Below are 17,780 nucleotides of genomic sequence, written 5' to 3'. Positions count from 1 at the left end.
CCTGGAACTCCTTGTGGCCTGGAACACTCCTTATGGCCTGGAACACTCCTTGTGGCCTGGAACACTCCTTGTGGCCTGGAACACTCCTTGTGGCCTGGAACACTCCTTGTGGCCTGGAACACTCCTTGTGGCTTGGAACACTCCTTCTCGATTCACGTGGACTTAAACCCTCCTTCCAGATCCCTATTGTCTTCAAAACGTCTTCCAGGACCATGTGGCGTCGACGGCATCTTCCAGACACTCCCTCTCTTGGGCTCTCCTGGAACTCATTAAAACTTGGCCTAATTCACAGCCAACACACCCGTAATCACTGCTTCCTCGCCTCCTATAAATATTTCATCCACAAGTGGCGCCTCGACCGTTCTTTATATGTCAACTTTTTTTTCTTATTTTTTGTTTTTTTTTATAAATTTTTAATTCATAATCCTCGTATGAATATATTATGTGTATATTACGTCTGTATGATGTGTATTCCAACCTGGGTGTATGTCTGTGTGTTTGAATAATGTGTTGTGTCTTATTGTTTTGTAATGTTTTACAGGAAATAACTTAACCATAAGCCATTACTGACCACTACCATACACTACCACACACTACCATTAGTACCATGAATTACCATCAGAAAGGAACATTAACCAGCAGCAACCACCACTATATACTACCACAAGCCACCACTAACCACCACATACTACCACTAACCACCACATACTACCACTAACCACCACATACCCCCACCACCACATACTACCACTAACCACAGGTCTTCATATAGGAAGCATTAAAATATACCACACCACCACCACTAACCACAAGACCCCCTCCTCTTCCACCACCACTAACCACAAGACCTCCTCCACCACCACCACCACTAACCACAAGACCCCCTTCACCACCAATTACCACTAACCACAAGATTTCCTCCTCCTCCACCACCACTAACCACAAGACCTCCTCCACCACCACCACCACTAACCACAAGACCTCCTCCACCACCACCACCACTAACCACAAGACCCCCTTCTCCTCCACAGTGGTATGAGTCACTCTCTACAGTCACTGGACCTGAGTTTCAACGAGCTGACAGCTGTCCCTCGCCAGGCTCTCAGACCGCTCAAGGCTCTCGAGTGGATCAACCTGCATGGGTGAGTCTCTCTCTCTCTCTCTCTCTGTTTGTTCTTTGTATATTATTTTGTCTTGTTATTTATGGCACCTCCTCGCGCGCACCTTCACACACACACACACACACACACACACACACACACACACACACACACCACACACACACACACACACACACACACACACACACACACAAGACCTAAGGGAGAGCAACATTTACATTTGTGATGGAATAATTCTCCGGTAGAGTCACCTTTGAATATGTAGTGTCCTCGATGTCCCCAATTGACCAGATGTCCACATTTCCTTACCTACATAGTGTTCCAAGTATCCACACAGTGTCTTATATGTCCATTCTTTGTCCCAAATACTTACATAGTGTGCCAATTGACCCATACAGTGTCCTAATTGCCCACATATTGTTTAAATGATTCCCCAGTGTCCTAAATATTTATATGGTGTCCTAAATGCTAATACAGCATCCTGCTCTCCACATAGTGTCCTAATGCTCCACACAGTGTCCTAATGCTCCACATAGTGTCCTAATGCACCACACAGTGTCCTAATGCTCCACACAGTGTCCTAATGCTCCACACAGTGTCCTAATGCTCCACACAGTGTCCTAAATGTCCATACCGTGTCCTAATTTACATAGCTTTTTTTTTTGTTCAGTGTCCTAAAAACTAACACATCGTCTTAAATATTGAAAAAGGTGTCCTAAATGCCTAAACTATGTCCTAATATGCACACGGTATGCTTAATGTCCACACAGTGTCCACACGGCCGGTGAACGTAGGTGGAAAATGTCAGCCTCCGGTCCACTGACATTTTCATGGCATTTTACTTCAGCTGTCGATTCGAGATTCCGACAGGCGGGGCTTGAGCCTTCTTCTGTATTATTTAGCTGTGTCCTTTGGTATCCGCCCGTGTCTAGCTGGCCTCCTGCCTTGTCTAGCTAGCCTCCTGCCTTGTCTACCTGGCCTCCTGCCTTGTCTAGTTAGCTACATGTGTCCCTGGCTGGCCTCCTACCTTGTCTAGCTGACCTCTTGCCTTGTCTAGTTGGTCTCCTGTCTCGTCTAGCTGGTCTCCTACCTTGTGTACCTGGCTACATGAGTTATTGACTAGCCTTCTATATCGTCTAACTGGCCTCCTGTCTTGTCTAGCTGGCCTCTTACCTTGTCTAGTTGTATCCTTTTGTATCCGGCCTTATCCTAGCTGGCCTCCAATGTCCTAGCTGGCCTCCTATGTCCTATTTGGCTTACTGTACCCTCGCTGGCCTCCTATTTCCTCTAGCTGGCCTCCAATGTCCTAATTGACCTCCTATGTTGAAGAAGTGGCAGATTCTGGGGTCATTTGGCAGGGGAGTGGCAGGTTCTGGAGAAGAGAGGGAGGGGAGGAGAGGGAGGGAGGATGCGAAAGGCAAGAGAGAGAGGGAGGGAAAAGAAGAGAAGGGAAGAGAGAGGAAGAGAGGGAAATAATGAGGGAGGGATTGAGAGAGGGAAGAGAAGGAGGGAGGAAGAGAGAAGAGGCAAGGAAGAGAAAAGGAAGAGAACGAAGGAGGGAGGAAAGGAAGAGATGGAGTAGAGGGAAGGGAAGAGAAAGAGGGAAGAGAAGGAAGGAGGGGGAAATAAGGAGAAAGGGGTAGTGAAGAAGAGAGAGAGAGAGAGAGAGAGTGGGTCAGACAAGTCCCGCCGTCACCAACAAGTTTTAACAGCGAGACACAACACAGGTAAAATGTAGCTCTTGTCAGTACCACAAAACACCTTCGAAACTTTGGCCGCCCAGGAGACCACAACACAAATATGTTGACTCTCCCTCAAGCTGGCGAAGTTAGGTCTCCCTCTTCTCCCTTCCCTCCCTCTTCTCCTTCTCTGTCTCTTCTTTCTTCCCTCTCTCTCCTTCCTCCTTGTTTCTTTCCCCTTCCCTCCCTCTTCTCCCTTCCCTCCCTCCCTTCTCTCCCTGAAACTGGCGAAGTTAGGTCTCCCTCCACCCCCTCTCCCCCCCCCCAGAAATACCCCCATTAGTACCAAGAAAGAATTGAAATCATGATAAAGAATGAACTGGGATGAGTGAATGAAATTAATGAAAGAAATTTTTGGATTATCGAAAAACGATTCGTATAAAGGGAATGCACTGGACAAATTAAATTAACTAAAGATTAATTAATTTCTCAACTATGTCCAAGAACTTAATTCGAAAAAATAATATAAATAAAAAAAATACGACAATTTTAGCACGAGGGATTAAGTTATAAGCCTTTGAGTAAGCATAGTCAAATTTAATCCTAATCTAACCTAACCTAACCTAATCTAACATAGTGTCTTAATGTTTCTCAGTCATCTCAAGGCGGTGGTGTCGAGGGAGATCACACAGTGTCTCTCTCGTCTTGGAGAGTTTTAGAGAGATAATCTCCTCTCGTCTCCCCTGGTGTCTCGGTCCGGTCTCTCAGGGGAACTTGTATTATGGAGTTGTTTATGAATTTGTGCTTCGCTTGATGTGAGCTGTTCTCTTTTCTCTCTCACTCACTGGGGAAACTTAGGAGAGATATCTGATTATTTCACCCTATCCAGAGAGACCTTGGAGAAGTATCTGACGATATCTCACCCCATCTGACCTGACCTCTTGTGTCTTGACAGGAACCACATCGCGGAGCTGCTGGCGGAGGACTGGGCGGGGCTGCGGGACACCCTGGCCACACTCTTCCTGGGGGAGAACGACGTGGACCATGTGCCCCGCGACGTGTTCTCCAGGTGTAAGCGGCTCCTCTGGCTGAACCTGGACGACAACAACATCCTGGCGCTGGAACGAGACTCCCTCTCCAGGAATATTCAGACTCTGAGTCTCAACCACAACCTACTGACAGGCTTCCCCTCAGAGGCCGTCAGTAGCATCCGGGACCTGACGTGGCTGTTCCTCAGAGGAAACCTTCTTGATAGGCTTCCAGACACTGGCTTCATCGTTCAGAAGAAACTGGACAAGTTAGATCTCGGGGAAAATTTCATTCGGTTTATTCCAAATAATCTCTTCAACGGCTCTCTCACTGTTCGAGACCTTCATCTGGATTTTAATCTCCTGACGGAAATTCAAGACAGCGCCTTCCAGGGCCTCAACCCCGGGCGGCTCTACCTCTCAGCCAACAACATCTTCAACATCACCGACAACGCGTTCTTGGGCGGACCCGAGAACTCCCTGGTGATGGTCGACCTCGAGAAGAACAGGTTACAGACCGTTCCTAAAGCTCTGTCTCACCTAAAGAGACTCCGTTACCTCTATCTACCCGATAACCAAATTGCTGCCATCAAAGACGACGCCTTCCGGTCCTTCTGTGAGTCTCTGGAGTCCTTGAGTCTGTCCGGGAACCAGCTGAAGGCCATACCTCGAGCCTCCCTTGAGAACTGCAGCACCATCGCCCACCTCAACCTCGGTCACAACCAGATTACCGAGATCCTGGAGGAGGACTTCGAGACGTGGGGAGACAACCTGGACACTCTCGTACTGAGGAACAACAGAATTTTCAAGATTCCGCCACACGCCTTCAGACACGCTCCAAAACTCCGGGAGTTGAGTCTCTCCTTCAACAGAATAGTTGACATCAATCCCGATTCCTTCATTGATGTTCTCAACACACTGGAAATCCTCGAGATCAGCTTCGGGTTCTACAGGGATGATTATTTCCCCGAGGAGGTCCTGAAGCCGCTCACGTCGCTACAGTGGATCGCCCTCGACAACAATAACTTTAGAACCATCTCAGAGACAGCCTTGTACTCATTCGGTGAGCTGCGCTACTTCAACATGGACTCCAACCGCCTCTCACACATCCCCAAGACGCTCTTCCACCAGAACGTCCACAAGAAACTCGGCGACATCAGACTGGCGCTCAACTTCCTGGAGCGGGTGGAAGTCCACACCTTCGCTAACCTCGACAACTTGAGAACTCTCGTCCTCACCAGCAATAAAATCAAAACTCTCCACTTTGAGTCGTTTAAGGGACTGCCCAAACTTAACACTGTTCTGCTCAGCGATAACCAAATCGAGCAAATTGAGCCTCGGGCGTTTTCTGATATTCCCAATCTGATGGAGCTGGATCTTCAACACAATCGGCTGAGGGAGTTCTCTCTGGCTGCCTTCACTAACGTGAGTACCGCCATAGACGCTCTGGCCATCAATGTCTCCTCCAACAAGATCAAAGAACTGAGTGTCAGCTCTGGTCCGGCGCCGAATATCAAGAGCTTCGACGTCAGCCGTAACGAACTGAAGGAGGTGCCTGTCAACTTCCTGGGATCCATCGCGCTCTCTCTTCAGCGTCTTTATCTTGGTTACAACAAAATCAAGAAGCTAGACAGCAGCGCCTTCGGGGATCTCGAGAAACTCCAGATGTTGATCCTCGTCCACAACGGTATCGAACAAATTCGGTCAAGAGCGTTTGCCTCCCTGGAGAAAGTCCAGTTCATGGACTTGAGTCATAACCATCTTAAGAACTTACCACCCGAGTGTTTCACCGACGTAACCTTCTTACGAGTCCTCGACCTCTCCAACAACGAGCTGCGGTCTCTGCCCAACTCCGTCTTCCGCGGCACACAGCTGGAGAAACTCAAACTCTCCCACAACGAGTTCGTCTCCATGCCCACGGCAGGATTCGCGGAGGTGGAGACAACGCTACACTACCTCGACATCTCCCACAACCACCTTGAACACCTCGACAGCACCATGTTCGACAGCTTCCCCAACCTCATCGAGCTGAACCTGGCTACCAACCGCCTCACCATCCTCCCCGACAACGTCTTCGTCAGCCTCACCAGACTCATCACTTTGGACCTGAGCGGCAACCCCGTCCGTGCCAACTTCAAGGAGCTGTTCCACTACACACAGAACGTCCAGAAACTCAACATGGCCAACATCGGCTTCAGTTCGTCTCCCATCATCCCGCTGCCCAACCTCATCTCCCTCAATTTGTCCTCCAACCACATGTCTGAGATCGAAGTGCAGAGTATCGAGAGCCTATACCAGTTGCGCTCCCTTGACCTCTCTTACAACGACCTGCCGCAGGTCCGCTCAAGGCTCTGGCGACACATGCCCTTCCTCAAGTTCCTCGACCTCTCTTTTAACCCCATAGAGGTGAGTCATGTGGACCAGGTGAGAGAGTTAGGCCAGGTAAGAAAGTTAGATCAGGTGAGAAACGTTGACGAGGTGAAAAAGGTAGACTGATTAAGGTAATTGAATTTACCTGTGTATGGTAATTAGGAATACCTGTTTAGGCTAATTAGGTGAAACTTGTTGAGGATAATTAGTTTATCTCTTTAAGATAAATTGGTCTACCTGATTATCATAATTGATTTTATATTAAATTAATTAGAGTTTTTATACAGACAAATATTGAATATATTACAAGGGTCAAGTATTACCTTGTGTGTGTGTGTGTGTGTGTGTGTGTGTGTGTGTTTTGGAAGGGATCAATGTTTTGGAGTTTTTGTTGTTCTCTGGTAGTAGTGACCCCCAACACTCACCCCCACCCCCACACCCCCACCCAGGTGCACCATCTACTTTAAGTTCCTCAATAATTCAATGCTTTGTCTAAACGCTGTAATGGACAGGTGAATCAACGTGACCCCCCTCCCCCTCCTCCTTCCCCTCACCTCTCTCACCCCTTCACCCCATTCCCTTACCCCTCTCTCTCCCCTCCTTCTCCCTCGACCCACCACCCCTAGCGTTTTGCTCTCTGATGTATGTATGTATGTATGTATGTATGTATGTATGTATGTATGTATGTATGTAGAGATGGATAAGTATTTGTGTTGTGTATTTGTTCATCGCACCCAAAAAGAAAGAGAGAGAGAGAGAGAGAGAGAGAGAGAGAGAGAGAGAGAGATAAAAAAGATCCGACTTTATCTCATAATCTCTAAGGTAATTTTATGAGTGACTTCAGCTTTCAATAACTCTAATTTTACCTCCGTGAGTCTTATAAATTTTTAGCTCATGTCAGTCTAAATTTAGCTCAACCAAGATTATAGCTGATATGGTACACGTTTTAGTCTAATTATAGCTCACGTCAGGAGAGCTAATTTTAGCTGACGTGAGGAAGACTAATTAGCTCACGTCAGGAAGGTTAATTTTAGCTCACTTGAAGGTTAATTTTAGCTCACATGAAGGTTAATTTTAGCTCACATTAAAAGCTAATTCTAACTCACAAACTCACAATAAAATACTCATGTCACTCACAAGTTCCTCCTCCTCCTTCTCATCCTGCCGCAGTCGTTGACGAAGGACAGTTTCGGCGGGGCGTCCAGTATCGAGACACTAGTACTCAGTAACCTGGACGAGATCAAACGCTTCGACTACGACGCCCTGTCTCACATGACCTTCCTGAGAGAGTTGTATATGAACACCTACCCACGCATCGAGAAGTACAGGTAGGTGACGTACTGGGGCAGGTAGGTGGGTGATGGGGTGGGTGGGTGGGTACAGGGGTAGGTAGGTGTGTAATGGGGTGGGTGGGTGATGGGGTGGGTGAGTGATGGGGTAGGTAGGTGGGTGATGGGGTGAGTGGGTGGCTGATGAGGAGGTTGGTGGGTGGGTGTTGAGGTTAGGTGGGTTATGACTAATTACAGGTGGGTACTAGGTGTGTTATCACTAATTACAGGTAGGTTATCGGTAATTAGGTACAGTACTGCTCGTAGAAAACACACCTGTACGGCCTTGTTTACGTCCTCCAGGTTCCGTACGGGTCACCTGCTGGCTACGGTCCACACCCTGCAGAAGCTTCACTTGGAGGTTCGTGAGAACGCCCTTACGGACCAGATCACGGGCGCCTTCGGTCCTAAACTGAAGGAACTCCACATCACCGGCAGGAACCTGAAGGATATCGACTCCAAAACCTTCCGAGGATTTCAAAACAAACATGAATTATTGTTGAGTATTACGGTAAGTTATCTGTTTCTGTTATCTTGTGTTGTTGTTATCGTCTTAGTTTCTTGTTATCTCTGTTATGTGCTGTTGTTACCTTTTTCTCAGTTTCTTGTTATCTTTGTTATCTGCTCAATATCTTCATGTACCCCAGTATCTACACCAACCCATCTCTCCCACAGGACACGTCGATCCAGTCACTACCAGACGGCCTCCTGACGCAGCTCTCAGACGTGGCTTACCTCTCCCTCAACTTAAGGCGGAACCAACTCAAGTTCCTCAACCCCCACGTGCTGTATGAGAACGGCTCTGAGTGGGAGAGTAGGGGCACGACATTTGTTGCTGGTACGTGTCTCTCTGTTTGTCTGTCTGTCTGTCTGTCTCTGTCTCTCTCTCTGTCTGTCTAATGGTGTGTCTTTTTTGATGTGTGGCGGATTGGGTGGGCGGGTGGTTGTGGGTTTTGTCGTCTGTACCTATAAATTGTTTTTGCTTCTGTCTGACTGTCTGTCTGTCTGTCTGTCTGTCTATCTGTCTGTCTCTCCTTCACCCACTCCCTCTCTTTCCCACTCTGTTGCTTTATCTCTCTTTCTCCCTCGCTCTTTCTTCCACCCTACACCCAATCCCTCTCTTTCCCACTCTCTTTCTCTCTCTCCTACTCCTCACCCTCACTCTCTTTCCCTCTCTCTCTCTGTCTCACCCCTCTCACCCCTCTCACCCCTCTCCTTCACTTACTTTCCCTCTTAATTTTACGGGGTTCACCTGACTCCTCTCCCAAGGGAAGGTTAATTAGTTTTGCCCGGACAGGTAACAATAACATTCACACCTGGACTGTAGTAGACTCTATCTCACCATCTATTTATATGTCCACCTGTGTGTCTGTCTGTCTTTATTTCTCTCTATGTATCTACTTATTTCACTGTCTCTCTCTCTCTCTCTCTGTCATTATCTATCTATCTTTCTATCTATTATTTCCCCTGTCTTCCCCTTAACACCTGCTACCTGGACTTTTGTTTGACCTGTGACGTCACGTTCTTTTGTTCGAGGTCACACAAGTTAGTGGCCTCAGCTTGTGACCTCTGGGCTTTTGTTGAGGAATTTGTTACCTTTTTTTTCAGAGTTTAATCAAAAAAAGTTCTCCAGGTAGCGTATGGGAGATGTAGGAGGGGGTAGGAGGAGGAAGAGGTAATAGGAGGTGGTGGAGGAGAAGGGGGAGGAGAAGGAAGGGGAGGAGGTAGGGGGGGTGATAATAGGAGGGGTGGAGGAGGAGGAATAGGTAGGAGGGCTGGAGGAGGAGGAGGAGGAGTTAGTAGTAGTAGTAGTAGTAATAGTAGTAGTAGTAGTAATAGTACTAGTTAGTAAACATTCTTAACACAGCAGCTCCCATACTTAACAGGTGGACTGGCGCTAGAGGGCAACGCTTGGACGTGTGAGTGTTCCCTGGTCTGGCTGGGGCACTGGCTGAGGAGGTGGCTGAGGGAGACGCTGCAGATACACACAGCTATGCTTAAGGGCGCCCAGCAGGTTAGTCTATCGAGGTGTGTGTGTGTGTGTGTGTGTGTGTGTGTGTGAACAAGGGATAATTAACCTTTTTCATTACATTCCTACTATCATTTGTGACGTCCTCAGCAGCAATCACCACTCTTAGGTGATTGAGTGCTGGCTAGTGACTCGTGCCATGAATCACTCACCAATCACAATAATGAAAAAATAAAATTACCAAATAGTTATCAATCACTATTTTTTTTTCAATTAAGATTTCATTAAACTAATTAGATACTGTGCAACACGGTGATTTCGTTGCCTGAATTAGAGTGTTGTAATTGGAGTAGTTAGTGGTACTAATGACCCTTGAAGTAATTTCACCCGTTTTGGTGTAGTCGTGATGTTTAGGAGGTGTTGTTAAGGTTCATTACTCCCTTAGCAACCGATACGCTTGTCTGAGTTGCAGTGGTTGCTAGGGGCGACCTTTAGTGTGTTGGTGAAGTTGTTTGTGTGTTGGTGAGGCTGTGTTGGTGAAGTTATGTTGTGTGTTGGTGAAGCTGTGTTGTGTGTTGGTGAAGTTGTGTTGTGTGTTGGTGAAGCTGTGTTGTGTGTTGGTGAAGCTGTGTTGTGTGTTGGTGAAGCTGTGTTGTGTGTTGGTGAAGTTGTGTTGTGTGTTGGTGAAGTTGTGTGTGTTGTGCTGTGTTGGTTGTGTTGTGTGTTGGTGAAGCTGTGTTGTGTGTTGGTGAAGCTGTGTTGTGTGTTGGTGAAGCTGTGTTGTGTGTTGGTGAAGCTGTGTTGTGTGTTGGTGAAGCTGTGTTGTGTGTTGGTGAGCTGCTGTGTTGTGTGTTGGTGAAAGCTGTGTTGTGTGTTGGTGAAGCTGTGTTGTGTGTTGGTGAGCTGTGTTGTGTGTTGGTGAAGCTGTGTTGTGTGTTGGTGAGGCCGTGTTGTGTTGTGTGTTATAGCCGTGTTGGTAATGTGTTGTTGGTGTGGCCATGTTTGCGCGGCTGTATTACCCTGACAGCCACTGGACACTGATGTACTGTGAGTGATGACCTCTCTTTAGTCTTCATGTTGACGGTAATGTGTGTGTGTGTATCTCTCTCTCTCTCTCTCTCTGACCATCACCCCTCTCTCTCTTCCCTCCCTTCGTACCTACTTCCCTCTCTCCTTCCCTCCCTCCCTCCCTACCCCCACTCCTTCCCTCTCTCTCTGACCATCACCACCCCCCTCCCTCACTAACCACCACCATTCTCTCTCTTCCCTCACAGGTACACACTCTGGCACGGGCGGCAACATGTTTTGAACCCACCACAGGTCAACAAGTTCCCCTCCTTGACCTACACTCCGAGGACCTGGGCTGCCACGCCTCAGCCCTCAGCGACTCCGGCCACGCCTCGCCCACAGCTACGCCCACACCCTCGACGATCGCTCTCCTCCTCACGCCCACGCTTCTCATTCTCTTCTTCGGGTCTTGATAGTAAAGTGTGTGTGTGTGTGTGAGAAATTGGACCTTAGCTTCAACCTCCCAAGACACTTCGGGGAACTTTGGCCCATAAACTGGTAGGAAATTGGTGTGTGTGTGTTGATGGGGGTTGATGGGGTGGGCGGGGGTTGATGGGGTGGGGGGGGTGTGTGATGGGAGGGGTTGGTTGATTGATTAGTTGGTTGGTTGATGGGAGAAAATGGTTGGTGTGTAATGGAAAGGGGTTGGTTTGGAAGGTGATGGGGGTTTTGGGTTAAGTGGTGATGGGAGAGTGATGGGAGGTTTTGGTTGATGTGTGATGGGAGTTTGATGGGAGGTGCCAGTTGGAAGGTGATGGGGTGGACTACAAGGTGAGTGATGGGAAGATATTGGTGTGACGAAACGCAATGATAGTGATGGGAAGTGATGATGGGAGGCAGTGATGGGAGGCAGTGATGGGAAACAGTGATGGGAAATGATGAGTGTGATGGGAGGCAGTAATGGGCGGGCTGGGAGGCAATGATGGGCAATAATGGAAAATGATGGGCAGTGATGGGAGTGATGGGAGGCAGTGGTTGGCATGATGGGAAGTGATGGGCATGATGGGAGGCAGTGATGGGAAGTGATGGGCATGATGGGATGCAGTGATGGGCAGTGATGTGCCAAGTGAAGTCATCTCTCGGGGAATCGTCTACTCTAATCCAGACTGTGAAGCTTCTGTGTCGTCGTTAGAACTCACACCTTCCACCTGTGTCGTCGGCTGAGCTCACAACACCATCAGTGATAGTGACCTTGATGATGATGATGGCGATATGACGATGAGGATGATGATGATAATGGTGATGATGATGGTGATAGTGACGATGATGGTGATGATAATGGTGATAATGATGGTGATAGTGACGATGATGGTGATGATAATGGTGATGATGATGGTGATAGTGACGATGGTGATGGTGATAGTGACGACGATGATGGTGATAGTGATGATGGTGACGATGATACACAAGCCTCACACTATAAATAAAATCCGTACCAGTTGGTTTGTTTATCTTAAAAATAAACAGAAAAAAGTAAATAATAATAATAATAAAAATAACAATAATTGATAAACTCATTGATAAACTTGATAAAGATAATTGAAAAAGTTAATAATTGGTAAAGTTTTAATTTAAGGATAAGGTTCAATTACGTGGTCTCAATCATAGTTTATAAGTGAATTGAACCTTTATTAATAGCTTTTGAACGTGATACAGGATTTTTTAAGTGAATTTACGAGAATAAACTTTTTTTAATGAATGAAATTAGGATATAAAACTTTTTTGTGAGTGAACTTAGATGAAGACATTTTGGGTGAATTTACAAAAAAAAAAGTTCTAAAGACAGTAATATGAGAGGAGAACTTTGAGAATAAAACTTAAAGATAATAGAAAAAAATTAAAGTTCTGTGAATGGTTTTTAGCAAGAGAGAACATTGTGAATAAACTTATGATTAAAACAGAAAAAATATCGTAAGTGAAATTCTCTAAATGAACGCGTGAATAAAGGACGACTATGAATGAACTTAAGTGAGGAAAAAAATAAATTGCAGTGAAAGAAAACATTGTTAATAATCGTACGAAAGAAAAAAAAATCACAATAACTTTGTCAATTTTCGCTACAAGACGAACTGTATATGACGTCAGTAGTGAAAATCCCCCCTCACCCCCCTCACCTCTTCACCCCCACCCCCCCCACCCCCCTCACCTGGAGAATGTTAACAGATATATTTTTCACGTCGAGGGAATTTGACAGTGAAATTAATAATAATAATAATAATAATTAAGACAGCAGTGATAGTTAAGCGAATCACAAGTGTATGGATCTGTAAGTGCTGCATCAGTGAACGAGAGACAGACAATCAGACACACGTATATATAAAGAAAGATATAGTGAAAGAACGAGAAAGATAGAAAAAGAGAGACAGAGAGAGAGAGAGAGATTGTGAGAGAGAGACACTGACCAAATCTCTTCGCTTTAGTCTCTTTCTGCTTAACACGGTGGGTTGCTCCGGGACTAAATTATCAGAAACTCGTAAATTTAATCGTAAATTGATAAAAAAAAATAATGATTAAATTTCATTGGAAAACGTCTGAAAAGAGATTAGAAAAACAATACCTTCCCAACTTCAGGTAAATTAAGATTGAAATTTGACCGGAAAAAAATAATAAATTACCCCCTAATTAATCTCTTATAAACGACCTTATAACTTAATTAATAACGAAGGCGTAATTAAACTCGGTAAGATCAATACAATGTCTACCTATGTCTTTATCAGCCTGAAGGTAATTGGTCATTAATCCTATCACTAATTAAGGAGACCAAACAGGTAATGAATTCTAATTAATCACAGGTAAAGGAGGAACAGCTGGTAGTGTGTTATATTATGTGATAGTGAACAACCCGCCTTGTTAAGTGACGGTGTGGTGGTGTTAGTACTGAGGTCCATACGCCCCTGGCTCTCATACAATACAGTAGTGGTCTTTTTATATTAATATATACTATATCATTTTAGGTAACTCATTAGCGACTTCTTGCACGAAACTTTAAATAATATCTAAGTATGTTTTATGTTGTTGGTTTTTTTCTTAAGATTTATTATATTTCATCTATTTTTTTTTTTTTAAGGTTTATAATATTTCACCTTTTTGGGGTTTATTTCAATTTTTTTCATTTATTTATTGTTTGATTCATCTTTTGATCAACACACTTCTCTCATCTCAGTCCCACGTAAACAAGATTATCGAATGGGGGTTTGTTTACATCTGGACTTTAGCATTGTTTGTGTTCCTCATCCTAACCATGTAAACAATGGGTTGGCTTCTGGTCCTCAAAGATCCTTCTTAACGATACATAGACCTCCCCCTCACCCACCCCTCACCCTGTACCAGTGAATTCAAAGGAAAACGAAAAGATAGAAGCCAAAATAGATGGATAAAACGGCGTTGGATTCACACTTAAGACTCAAGACTGGATTACAGGAGATAAGGAAGAAGGATAAAGCTCGTAAGTATCTTTGAGGAACAGTCGCCCATCACCTCGTAAGGTCAACTTGTGGCCACCAAACTTATAAACACACAATTGAGTGAATGTGGAAGTTTTTTCTCCTAAAACTCTTTGTAGGTAAAATGCCATTGTACAGCAGCGGTGTCTTAGAGTATATTGTACATAGACTTACTATTTTGATATTTCCTATTTGATAGAACCTGTATATAGTGTAGCCCTTGTTTATCATTTTAACTAAACGAAAAATCCACTTTTATCATGTCAGAAGTATCCTGGGGCCATATGTCTCGGAGATGGAAGAGAGATAGAGAGAGACCTGGGCCATTTTTCTTGGAGATGGAAGACATACAAAGAGATAGAGAGAGACCTGGGCCATTTTGTCTCGGAGATGGAAGAGAGATAGAGAGATACCTGGGCCATTTTGTCTCGGAGATGGAAGAGATGCAGAGAGATAGAGGGAGACCTGGGCCATTTTTTCTTGGAGATGGAAGAGAGATAGAGACAGTCAACACAGATGTCCAAGGCAGGTTAGAGAGAGATAATCTATTGACCTAATCTATTGACCTATCATGTACCACCATTGTAAAGTACTGTAGTCATGTATGGTATATCCTGCCATAGTGATCATGTTATAATATTTCTCATTTATATCCTCAATGCCTCATCTTCAACCATAGATTCTTGTTTTTTTTTTGTTTTTTTTTGTAATGTATCGTCTCTCATACATTTCATTAACATCCATGGAAAGGCAGTGTTGTTGTTAGCTTGAGGGAGAGTTGTGATTGGTAGGTCTCTTGAGGGTGAGTTGTGATTGGTCGGTCTCTTGAGGGTGAGTTGTGATTGGTTGGTCTCTCAACTACTCTGGCCACACTAATTTTTGTTTTTGTTTTTGATTTCTTGTTTTCGACTTTTTTTCCAAGAAACTAAAAAAATCAAAATGGATCTGATATAAAAGGAAATTGATTACTATATGATGGTCACTTTAACACCCGGATCTAGTGCTTAACCTAAGCTAACCTAATCTAACTTAACCTAACCTAACCAAACGTAATTTAACCCAACGAAAGCGATCCCTAAACTAATCTAACCTAATTATACCTCGCTCTAAGCTAATCTGACCTACCTCTAACCTAATCTAACCTACCTCTAACCTTATCTGACCTACCTCTAACCTAATCTAACCTACCTCTAACCTAATCTAACCTACCTCTAACCTAATCTGACCTACCTCTAACCTAATCTGACCTACCTCTAACCTAATCTGACCTACCTCTAACCTAATCTGACCTACCTCTTAACCTAATCTGACCTACTAACCTAACCTAACGTAACCTAACCTAATTTCCGGGGACAGCTTTAGATCCGGGTATCAGTTTGGCCCTACAGATAACAAGGTGTATAATTGGTCACTGTTAAGATGTGTCACAGCGAACTCAAGTACGTTAACTACACGTGTTAACTACAGATGTTAACTACACGTGTATATACAGATGTTAACTTCCTAACTAGTTTACTAAATTTAACAAGGGAGAACAGAGAGAGAGAGTGAGAGAGAGAGACACTCATCACCTGAAGGTAGAAATTAACACAAATACATACATACATACATACATACATACATACATACATACATACATACATACATACATAAATACATACATACATACATACATAGAAATTATACATACAATCCATTTTGTATGGAGTATGTTGGCCATGTGAGAAACACGAATTTGCTGGACTTGTGTAGAAACTGGAAATACATAATACTGTAGAAGTATACATTGAAGCGGGTAGTTATGTATTACTTGTGGCACTACTAACTGGGTATAGTATAATTATGGCACTATTAACTGGATATGTATAATTATGGCACTATTAATTGGGGATGTATAATTAGAGACAATATTTTATCCAATTATCGTTGTAATTGGCATCAAAATAGGGAAGGTAAAAGTTCATTTAAAATCTGGGAACTGGTTTTAAAAATCTGAATGGTGTAAGGTGCGATTTTGTCACAGATGTATAATTTAATCTGACAGATTTTTCTTGGGTTTAAATTAAGATAGAACACAAATCTGGAGTTAAAATTCAAAACTACTTCAAAAAATACAAAAAAATATAATAAAAAGTAATGGGTTTAATATAATGAAAAAAGTTATTAATTTCTTTCAAAATCTCTAAAAATCTCTAAAACACAATAATATTTGAGGTAAACAATATATAATTTAGACATTGAAAGTAAACAATTGTAAAAGAAACAAACGTCACTTTTAATGGTGTTTGTAGTTTGTGATGATGATGATAATAATGATAATGATGATGATGATGATGATGATGATGACGATGATGATGATCCTGTCATTTGAAAATCAAAATAAAAACGATGGATTGAAATTTTTGATTGATTTAATTCCTGTTCCTCTGATGACGTAACTGTAAGTAGCATTTGAAGGTAATGGTAGTGATGGTAAGTAGCATTGGTAAGTAGCATTAGGATGTAGTGGTAGTGCTGGTAAGTAATATTTAAAGGTGGTGATAAGTTTGCATTAACAAGTGATGGTAAGTAGCACTGACGGGTAATGGTAAGTAGCATTGAGAGGTGGTGGTAAGTAGCTCTGGGAGATGGTGGTAGTGGTGGTGGTGATAAGCAACGCCTCTAAGTGATAGTAATTTACATCTACAGGTAACAGCAAGTAACAGGAGGATTTATCACCAAGTAACACCAGGATATGACAGCAAGTAACATCAATAGGTAACAGCAAGTGGCAGCAGGTTTTAACAGCAAGTAACACAGGATTTAACAGCAAGTAACAGCATGATTTAACAGCAAGTAACACAGGATTTAACAACAAGAAACACCGGCACGTGTCACAAAAAGGTAACAGTAACACCACAAGCACTAACAGAGACCCATTAGAGCACCATTAAAGCACCTTAGAGTACACCATAACACAAGTATCGCACCATTAGAGCACCATTAGGGCAAAATAGAGCATATCATAACAATTTGAGCACCATTATAGCACCATAGAGTAATTAGAGCACCATAAAATACCATTAGAACATCATTAAAGCGCAATAGAGCACAATAGAGCATAATATAATAGCATTAGAGCACCATAACAGTAATTGATCACTAATAGAGGAGTAATAGAACGCCACAATACCATTAATATATGTTCACTCTTGTATTGTCTTCATAATTACCTTTTTTAATTACCTTTGGGATTTCTGTTGAATTTTATTATTACTTTTCAATTACTTCTGAATTATGTGTCAATTACTTTTATTATTTTGATTACTTTTTCGAATACTTTGCTGCTGATTGATCTTTTAATCACCTGTGAATTACCTTTGATTTGTTGTATTAACTACTAATTATCTTTAGATTACCTGTGAGTTACCTTGACCTCAGCTTCCCCAGGTGTTAAGGGAGGGAAGGAAGAAGAAAATGAGGGAGGGAAGGAGGAGGAAGAGAGGGAGGGAAGGAGGAGAGAGAGTGGGAGGGAGGGAGGGAGAAAGGATAAGTTACGGAGAGAGTTAGAAAGGGGAAGGAGGCGAGAGAGAGAGAGAGAGAGAGAGAGAGAGAGAGAGAGAGATAATTAGCCCCGAGTTTCCTGTGTGTTGTACATATTTGTAGATCACACCTGCTGGGCTTCACTACTCAACAGTTATTACACGAGACGCACTGTTGACTCACTGTTGACTCACTGTTGACTCACCTTTTACCTGAATTCTTGTGCTAAAACTCTTCTCGATTAAGTTAACT

The 17,780-nt window shown here is 43.7% G+C and overlaps 1 protein-coding gene across 1 annotated transcript in view; it reads left to right on the top strand.

Moving 5' to 3' along the window:
* Window positions 1-11,096, top strand: part of LOC121862170 (chaoptin-like) — a gene marked incomplete at its 5' end in the record, with an annotated part of 30,543 nt that extends 19,447 nt beyond the window's left edge. The window contains 7 exon segments of the mRNA XM_042360246.1: window positions 1,032-1,142; window positions 3,756-6,234; window positions 7,369-7,526; window positions 7,830-8,037; window positions 8,202-8,364; window positions 9,413-9,540; window positions 10,770-11,096. Coding sequence (XP_042216180.1) covers window positions 1,032-1,142; window positions 3,756-6,234; window positions 7,369-7,526; window positions 7,830-8,037; window positions 8,202-8,364; window positions 9,413-9,540; window positions 10,770-10,976 — 3,454 coding nt within the window. The 3' untranslated portion in view covers window positions 10,977-11,096.
* Between the last annotated feature and the right edge of the window lie 6,684 nt (window positions 11,097-17,780).

Source organism: Homarus americanus, unplaced genomic scaffold, assembly GCF_018991925.1.
Source record: "Homarus americanus isolate GMGI-L3 unplaced genomic scaffold, GMGI_Hamer_2.0 scaffold25013, whole genome shotgun sequence".
NCBI classification, from domain to species: domain Eukaryota; kingdom Metazoa; phylum Arthropoda; class Malacostraca; order Decapoda; family Nephropidae; genus Homarus; species Homarus americanus.
The sequence above is the reverse complement of the archived record's forward strand: the minus strand, read 5'-3'. Positions and strand labels throughout refer to the sequence as shown.